The sequence below is a fragment of the Hippopotamus amphibius genome, chromosome 4, assembly GCF_030028045.1.
Source record: "Hippopotamus amphibius kiboko isolate mHipAmp2 chromosome 4, mHipAmp2.hap2, whole genome shotgun sequence".
NCBI classification, from domain to species: Eukaryota; Metazoa; Chordata; class Mammalia; order Artiodactyla; family Hippopotamidae; genus Hippopotamus; species Hippopotamus amphibius.
Window position 1 is genome coordinate 129,843,944 of NC_080189.1, and position 9,970 is coordinate 129,853,913.

The 9,970-nt window shown below is 39.7% G+C and overlaps 1 protein-coding gene across 2 annotated transcripts in view; it reads right to left on the reverse strand.

Moving 5' to 3' along the window:
* The window catches only part of MINDY3 (MINDY lysine 48 deubiquitinase 3), a 91,898-nt gene extending 82,267 nt beyond the window's left edge, over positions 1 to 9,631 (reverse strand). For both annotated transcript variants that reach the window (XR_009053190.1, XM_057731681.1), the window contains exon 1: positions 9,326 to 9,631. Coding sequence is in view for 1 of the 2 variants with exons in the window: in XM_057731681.1 (XP_057587664.1) it covers positions 9,326 to 9,419 (94 nt within the window). In the remaining variant the exon portion in view is untranslated. The remainder of the gene's footprint in view (positions 1 to 9,325) is intronic.
* Positions 9,632 to 9,970: the final 339 nt, after the last annotated feature.

The following is a 9,970-nucleotide window of genomic DNA, read 5'->3' on the forward strand; positions in this document are numbered from 1 at the left end:
CGGAGGCCATTTCAATAGACCTACAGAGACATTGTTAAACTAATAAAAGCAACACTAGTGTGGAAAGAAGACTCTATACCCAAATAGTATTTCTAAGGTAAAAATTACAATTTGATGAATATGTACAAGTGGGGCAAAGGCTTGGTAGATAAGAAATTGGAGCTGACTGAGAAGTTTCTAGCTTCAGACACTAGACAGAGAGATAAGAAATAGCATGGAGGCTCCCATTCCATCCCACCTCCTCTCTACCTTTCAATCTCTCTTTCAAACAGTATTTAAACATATCTCACATGTTTGAAAACAAACAAATAAAAATTCTTAAGATTCTACCAAAAGGTCCTTGGAATGTACCCAAAGGAGCTGAAGATCTATGTCCACGTACAAAAACCTGCACACATTGTTTACTGCACCTTTATTCATAATGGCCAAAACCTGGAGGCAGCCCAGATATCCTTCAGTAGGTGAATGGATAAATGGCACATATTATTCAGCGCTTAAAAAATATTAGCTTGCAAGCTGTAAAAAGACATGGAGGAATATTACATATTACTAAGTGAAAGAAACCAATCTGAAAAGGCTATATCCCGTATGCCTCCAACTATATACCACCTTCTGAAAAAGGCAAAAAACTATGCAGACAGTAAAAAGGCCAGTGGCTGCCAAGAGGAGGGGAGTGGGGGAGGCGTGAATAGACAGAGTACAGAGGATTTTCAGGGCAGTGAAAATACTCTATGATATTATAATGATGGAGACACTCCACTATACATTTGTCACACCAAAAATGAAAACTGTGGACTTTGGGTGATAATGATAGATCAAAGTAGGTTCAAAATTGTAACAAAGGTACGGCTCTGGTGGGAGATACTGACAATGGGAGGCCCTGCATGTTGTAGGAGCAGGAGGTGTTTGGGAAATCTCTGTTATCTTGCCCACAATTTTGTTGTGAACCTAAAATTGTTCTATAAAGTCTTAATTTAAAAAATTATTTGACCCTTAAAAAACAAAACAAAAACCTTCCACCTAAAACTCCAAATACCACTCTCTCAAAGCTCACTGAATTGTCTATATGCACTGTCTCAATCTCCTTACCTCCTAATTTACTCAACCTACAATAATTTGGTTTTCAACCTGTGACTGCACCAAACTCATTGTCACCAAATTCATCAATGACCAGACAGGTTATTTCCTCAAGTCTTTCCTCATTTAATCTCCCAGAGAATCATCTTAAATGCTGACCACTGACTTCTGAAAATCTTTTGGCCCTTGGCTTTAGTGGTCCATTTTGTTTCAAATTTTCCTTTTGTTTCTTTCTCAGTATCAGTGTTGATCAACTCCTCCTAAATGCTAATGTCTCTCAGGTCTTGGCTTTAGAATCTTTGTTTTTTTCATCCTACATGTTCTCCCTGTGTAACTCACCTACTCCCAAGGTTTCCATTATAATCAGGTAATCCCTAAATAGAGCTCAGATGAGAACTCCAGATACAGACAGAATCCAAATTCCTTAACATGGTGTTGCGTGGTCTGGCTTTTGCATACTATACCTCCTCCCTCACCCTCTGCCATTCTCTTCTTTAGCCTGGAGGCATGATGAATTTCTTTCAGGCCCTCAAATATCCATTTCCTCTCTGGTTTCCTACGCTTTGAACATGCTGTCCCCTCCGCTTGAAATACTTGCTAACACAGTCTCTGAAAAAATCTGATTTATCTTTAAGGCTTCACCTTAAGGTAAGGTCCTCTTGGCTCAAAGGCCCAAAACATTACCTTGTATCTGTCCATCTCTACCCCATTTCTAGTCCACCTTCAGGTTCAAACCACCATCATCTTTCACTTAGAACACTGTTAGAGTTTCCAACCAGGCTCCCCCATTCCACCCACATCCCCACCCCTTATCTATTCACTATTGAGTTACTAGAGAAATAGTTTAGAAATGGAAATCAGTTTTTCTCACAGGCTGCTTAAAACATTTCAATGGCTTCTCATTGCAATGACAATAGAACTCAAACTCCTTTCCATGGCCTAGGAGACGCTATATGATCTATCAACCCCACCTTCCCTTCAGTTCACTCTTAACTTCATCATCTACAGTGACCTCAGGCCCTCAGAACATCCCAAGGTCTTTACCTAGGGCCCTGATGCTTGCTGTTCCCTCTGCAGGAAATGCTCTTTTTCCTTCTCTCGTCATATAGCTGAATCCTTCTCAGCCTTAAAGACCCAATTTAGGTACCAACTCCTCAGAAAGATATTCCCTAACAAACCTATCCAAGTAGATCTTTCCTACCATTCCCCCAGCCCAACCACTGTTTATCATCACCTATAATTACATTATTGTTCACTTGTTTACGGTCTGTCTTGCCTTACAGGTATCTTGTCTGTTCTATTAGGCACTGTTTTCCTAGTATATTATATTGTTAATATTCAATAAATGCTTGCTGAAGTTTTGGGAGGAAAAACAATGGGGGTGTTTGTTTGGAAATTCAGTCTCTAAAATGTGAAACAACAATTTGGTGGGGAAATATGGGTCTGGAGCTCAGGGCAGGGGTTAGGACTAGAGACAGCAACTTAAATCACCCTAAACATGGCAGTTAAAGTGAATGAGAACATGTAGAACAAAGATAATGAAGTTTGTTAACATTAAACAAACAAACAAAAAAAAAGGTGAGCAGACACTGAGTCAGCAAAGGAGATTGACAAAGACTGGAAAGGTAAGAGAAAAAACACACTGAGGTCCTAGAGAGGAAAAATAAGCAGTCACCTGTTACAAATGTTGAGTGGGATACAAACATAAATGAAAATACTGGATGAAGCATGTCACTGGGAATACTAAAAAAAAAATTTAGAATGCTGGGAAGAGCAACCAAATTTTAAAGGGTCGAGGCGTGATTCAGAATACAAGCAGAAAGAGAAGATGCCAACCATTTGTTAAACAAGCGAAGGGAAAAAAAATGATAGCTTGAAAAGTACTTGGATAAAGAATTATATTTTACAGACTGAAGGGCATGAGTTTAAAGAAAGGAAAAGAGTGATTAAATGGGAAAGAGAAAGTTTAAGGACTCCAAGTCCTGAAAGGACTGAGACAGTGTGGTGCGGTCATGGTGGATTGGATAAAGATAGGCTCTCAAAGTGTGGCCTACAAGACCCCTTGAAGTTCTAGAGACCCTTTAGGGGACCTGCTAGAGGTGAAAATCATACAAATTAATGCACGTAAAAAAGATCCACTCAAAGTACAAGACAAACCAATGGATTTCAATTTAGCAGAGTACGAAAAGTTCACTGATGTGACTTCAGATTCCATATTTCAACTAACCTCTAAGAAACTACCACTTGTTGAGTTTTGGTGTAGTATCAAAGAAGAATATCCACAATTATCTGAAAAGGCTATTACAGTACTCCTATATTGCCAATTGCATACCTGTGTGAAGCTGGATTTTCCGCATGTAATGCAACCAAAACAATATACTGTAACAGACTGACTGGGGAAGCAACTGGGAGAATCCAGCTGTCTTCCAATGAGCTGGACATTGAAGAGTTTTTTTTTTTTTAAATGTAAAATAATGCCACAGGTCTCATTAATTTTAAAAGTTTTCATATTGAAGTCTTTAGTAATTTTTAAGAGTATAATGGGGCCCTGAGTTTAACAAACTTAAGAAGAAAGAAATCTTAGCAAGGCTTCCAAGTTAGAAATACAAGCAAAGAGGAAGGGAAGAGATGTTATTGATTGAATGTGAGGGGAATGAGGGGGATAGAAAATTGACGAGAATATTAATTTCAAAAACATAAGAAAAGCAGACAAGATAAAAGAACTGAGAGAAATACTGAGGGCTCCGCTGAGGTTTAACTGCTACACTTGTATTGATGCTGACCACAAATTTCCCCAGCAACACATAACACCTTGGGAAAAATACAACAGAGGACAGGCTAAATGTAGGATAAGAAATAGGTATGGTGGAGGGGGCAAATTTAATAAGGACAAATGAGAACTAAGGGTGCTGGTTACCACAAGACAACCAAATCTGAAAAAGAAAGGGTGAGTGGTATTGGGCCTAAGTGCACAGGTGAAACGAGGCTCTTTCAAACTTTCAGGGTATGTGATAAACAAGTATCAGTAATGGATTCTTGTCTTCCTTAAAATGACTAATAATGTAATTCAATTTTCAAGATCCATGGGTGGGGTTTTTTTAGACTGAAGTGCATTATGATAAGTTGCTTTTGTACTTCAGAGATTAAAAACCACAGGGAGAGAATTCTAGGCAGAACTGCTTTATGCCAAATTCTGTTTAATTACAGTACATATGCTTGAGTGTGTTATTTGATAAGGAACAGAGGCTCTTAGAGCTTAAAATGAAATAAAGTCAGACAAATGGAAATTACCTGTTCTACCCTAAAACAGGACTATGCTAAGAAAGCATCCCCTTTTAGGTTTCACTTGCATCTGAATTTTTTAGGACATAGACTTATTTTTCTTGTCAAGTGTTTTCATATTCATATAATTTCCTAGTTTTAAGAGGAATTAACTTATCACAAAATGGCTGTTTTCCTAATTAGATCTGAAATTAGCCATCTAAAGCATCTGATGCTAAATATATGATTTTGTATCACATTCCACAGCACTACAGGCATACAAATCTAAGTTTTATAGCTCATAACTAATTTAAACCTGAGCCACAAACCTCTTTGCAATTTCCCAGTCTTTTATTTACATATGACTGACTTACATTATTCAAACCAGTGTGACAACCACTGTCTATACAGTTCTAGCCTTCCATGTAAACAAAAGGCCACAGAAAGACTTCATTTGTCATTATAAGTTAGATAATATTGGCTGAGTGGAATCTGAACTGAGCCTTAGTTTCCTTACCCATAAAAAGGAGGATTCCTACATTAATGGTATCTCTTGGGTTGTTGCAAGGATTAAGTAAGATTTTCAAAAACTGTAAAGCATAATACAAATGTGAGGTATTATGACAGATACCCTGAACTGAAAAACACATTATGTACTCAAAAGTACCAATAAATTAACTTCATCACATAAGGTTCCAAATTGTGAGTTTAAAAAAACTGGTTTGTAGGTGAAATATCATATAATGCAGGTAGGCTGGAGAAAGAAAAACCTATATTTGAAATAAAAGGCTTCCAACAACAACAAAAATCTCTGAAACGATATGATCCACAGTATTAACTTACCTTCACTTTGGAAGACAAATTAATGATACTAGCATATCATTTTAGTACTTTGGTAAAATGTTAAATCACATTATAACAGACATCATACTTTTGGACTTTAATCCAAATGTTTTAACTCCTGAATACATTTTAATAACTGATCCCTCACTTTTCCAAAGTTATTTGGAATCTTTTTTTTCCCTTACATTACGTAACAAAAATTGTCCTATACCAAAAGTCCAAAACTTTAATTTCAATCAACTACAGCTCCAAACACACTCCATCTCCACCCCAAAACACACTGAACTGCTATAAACAGCAAAATTGGGTTTCTCTTGTAGCTAACCTTTAGGTGAAACAATGAAGTAACTTGAAGTTCTTGAAGTATGAAAGAAGGGGACAGAGAAAAGGAAAAAATGGGTTCTCAGAGTTTATAATTCAGATCAGGGTTGGCCTGTTTTTTTAAATGCAGTTTTGGAACACGGCCACACCCTTATTACCCAGAGTTGCTTCTGCTGCATTGGCAGAGATGAGACAGACAACAAAGGCACTGGCCCTTTAAGGAAAACATTTGCCAAACGTTGGCTAGACAATCAATATTGAAAAGAAAACAAATTCTCAATAAGTCAAAATGTTTGCCTTTATAATAAGATTAATATTTAACTTTTGTTAGATCTAGGTGACTCTTATTTAGGTTCTGCTGGCATGAGGTCAATGTGACCACTTCCTACCATCCTGGTCTAAGCCTCAAATTTCTGCAGTTGTCTCTCATTTGGTCTTGCTGTCTCAGTACACTACAGTCTATCCTCAGACTTAGCAGACAGATCAAGTCCTGTAAAAACTTGTCATGTTGTAACTCCCCTCTGCTCCAAACTTTTCAATGACCTCTCATCTCATTTAGAATAAAAACCAAAGTCCTTACAACAGCCTATAGAATCTTAGATGATTTGGGCCATATTATTTCTCACATCAACTTTATTACTCTCCCCTGTCCTCATTCCCTCTCCAGCCAAACTCACCTCCTTTCTGTAGCACCTTGAACAAAAAGCCAGACGTATTCCTCAGTAAGTCTTTTATGATGGCCATCCTCGCTGCCTGGACCCCTCTTCAGATATCCGCAAGACTAACGCCATTACTTCAAGAGTCTGCTCAAATTCTCATCTTAAAATGAGGCCTGTCCAGGCTACTTTACCCTATAATTCCCTATTTCTTCACCTTCTAGTATACATACTTAACTTATGCTGTATTATATTTATTATGTGTCTTCCCTCCCACCAAGTCTAAGCCTGGAACACTGGTCAGTTTGTGGGAGAAGGGAAGGAAGTATAAATGTGCTTACAAATAAGGAGGTAAAAAATATACACTTTTCTTTAAAAAGTATTATAGGCAATTGAGCAGGAGGGAAGCAGGTAGAAGTACAGAGTAAATTTCCAAGTTACAAAACAACTGCAAAGCTTTCAATTATGTGACATTGCTTTTAAAATAAAAACTGTCAAAAAAAAAACCCACAAAAAACAAAACCCAGCCAAACCCCTATTTTCTTCTTTTTTTAAGAAAAAGTATTTGCAGAAGAGAATTATCTAAAACTGTCAAATGAATTTTAAAAGAACAAAAAAAACCATGTGCCACTCCTGCACTTACTGCTTTTAACATATTATCTAAAACTGCGAAATGAATTAAAAGGGGAAAAAAACCCCAACTCCTGCAGCTCTTTAACATACCAAAGGAATTTAACATAACCAATCAATATAGTCTCATAAATGGAATATCCCTGGACGTAGTTCTATAAATATTTATACCAAACTCCTTATACTTATAACTTGCTTCCAAAAGACGAATGGTTACAGTTGTCAATTCAAAGCACAGTTATAGACGATGAAATAAAGCCAAAGCTGATGTCACGTTACAAATGCAGTAAGGCAAGTGCAGCAAAGCAGTGTCTTGTGCCTGTTCCCACAATCCAAGTCACTGCCACAGCCATCTTCAGCAATGGTCTCTGCCTCCTCTAAGAACGTATAAATGAATACAAAGACAACACAGCAAAACCAGTAACAACATCCCCCTGATTCAGAGGTGATAACTGAAAAATACATGTTAGGTTGCCTTAAAATCATGATCAATTTAAGACCTTGAAGAATTACATAGCCACAACATAACTGCACTCTCCTAAGAGCAAAAGATAAATAAATAAATAATCCTCTATTTTGAAATGGTATTCATTGAACAAATCATGTTAAGCAACTTCTGCATGACTATCAGGGGGCAGAGCAGTCTAATACGTCATTTCAAAGGTCTATTTTAGTGATTACCGATCAAATTAACAATAATTTCTTGCAACTGTCAGGGCATGGCCAGAGAGTGATCTTTGGTTTGGTCTATAATCAAACACTTTTTAAATTAAGCTACCATTTTCTGAGTGTTCACTCTATGTCAGATATTGTGCTAAGCACCTAAATGTATTTACCTGCCTTTAATCCTCACAACAACCCTACAAGATTGGCACTACTATTATCTGCACTCTACAGAGAAGGAAACTGAGGCTTAAGTTAAAAAACTTGAAACTAGAACCCAAGCATGCCTATTCCAAAGCCTGCTCTTAACCATTATCAGAACTGCCTCTCTGAATTCTCCTTGCATCTGCACCACAGCATTAAAACAAATGAGGATGAACAGCATCTTATTGTGTTGTATTGTTAATTAATTAACAGGAAGTAAAACCTTCCTCAATCCTTCACAGTCTTGTGTACTGTAGGGCTCTTCACTATTAGGATAAATAAGATGAATTGGAAAGTAAGTTTTAAAATAAAATCTTCAAATGTGGATGTCCAAAATTTCAGAAAATATTAGTTAAGTGACATAATTAAATCTATATAAAAAAAAGCTAAACTAATTACATGCCGGGTTTAGCAACACAAAGGAAAATAACGAAGACAGAGCTGTATTATGAGATGGGAGAGCTGGAATTCACTCCCAGTTCTATCAATTTATGCAAATTTGGCCTGATCATTCAGCCTTCAGAACTCATTTTTCTCATCCTTAAAACAAGGGTAATAGACTAAATAACCTAGTTGGCTGTAATATATTACGATTCTAACTTTACCAGCTCTTAAAAGAGAAGTATCTGGGAGGGAAGAAGAGATTACTTAAACCCTGAATTTTTGTTACTAATTACACATTATGAAGTAAGGACTTAGATTTACTATGCTAAATTTCCCCCAAATCCTTTGGGAATCGGTATTTTCTAAATAAATATTTTAACAACAAAATGTTTTAATAATAGTACTAAGTAGCTATTGTTTATTTGCTTGTCATGTTTTACATACGTACATTACCCATCCTCTCGACTCCAAAGACTGCTCTTAACCTCACTTAACCTCATCATTGCCTTTCTTTTAAGGCACCTTAAGTAGTATGTCCGTTGTGTTTTGATACTAAAACTTACGAGTTAGGGATGGTCACTAATAAGTATCAATAGGTGGAATTTTTTTATTTCACAATCATTCTTAGTATTAACAAAACTTCTTATATAACTCAAAATCCTGTCTGGGTAATTGGTATAGGCACAGGAACTTCTATGAGCCACATTCCTTTTAACTGTAACAGATACTAAACCACCTCAAACCCGCGGATACTTTGGGTCAAGAGAACACTTTGCAGCAGCAACACTTTATTTACGCACCGAGCACCACGCCTAACCGCCTAATTAAAATACAAACAACACCATCGCTGTCTTGAATGAACCACTAGGACTTCCACGTGGACTTCCCTCTCTCTAAAATAAGACCAAACGACCAGACTCGTTAGTGGGTGAAGAGGCAGGCGGCCAGAGCGCTTCTAGAGCAATTGACACCGGGGCACAGGGCACACCTTCAGTGTCACAATCCTGCAGCCTGACAGCCGCCCCCTTCTCCTCTCCAGCGCAAAGGCAGCCGAGGGAGTGGCAGGGGCGCTTCGGGTCCTTGGCGGCCAGCTGGAACCACTCTCCTACTCAACCTCTCCCCCCAAGGCAGGCAGGGCGTTTCTGGGAAGTCCAGGTTCGGAGCTGAGCAGGGGAATTGGGACAGAGCGCGGGGCACGCGAGGGGGCTGGCGCGAGAGGCGTCACGGTTCGACTCTCGAGGGGCAAAAGGAAGCGGCGGCTGGAAGCCAGAGTCCAGCCAGGGTACCTTGCGTCCAGCGGCAGAAGATGGTGTCGGAGAGACCGGGGCTGCTCTTGGTGCCCCACACCAGCTCCATCAGCTCTTTAGTCAGTTCGGACATGATGCGGTACCGGCGAGCGGGTCTTGGCTTTCAGGACTCCTGCCCCGGCACATGGGGAAGGGGCAGCTTCGGAGACCGGAGTGGCGGGAGGGCAGCGGCAAACGAGCTTGAAGGTTAGACGGGAGGAAGGCAAAAGGACGGAGACCTACTTGCAAGGACCGCGCCTGTCAAGCCGGGTCGGAGCGGCAGCAAGGAGTTTCCCGTGCCGGAAGTACCGGGGCCACTTCCGGCTCCTCTTTCACTACCGCCCCCAAGGCTGGAGGGCCAGGCGGCACCTCCCCGGAAGCGGAAGTTGGGGGGGCGGGGAGAGCGGCGGGCGGCTGTGGAGGCGCCTGAGTTTCCTGAGCTCAGTCCCGGGGCCCTGGGGTGCGGCGGCCGCTTTTGTGTGGGCAGCAGAATCGCGTCCCGAGGGCGTTGGCACATTTCTACCATGCTGGAATACCTCCTTCCTCTCCGCGCTGCTTTGGGCTTAGCTGGGGGCTCTGAGGCCCAAGCGCTAGGGTCCAGAACATAGCCTACACCTTAAAGTTTGTAATAGTAGGTACGCCAAA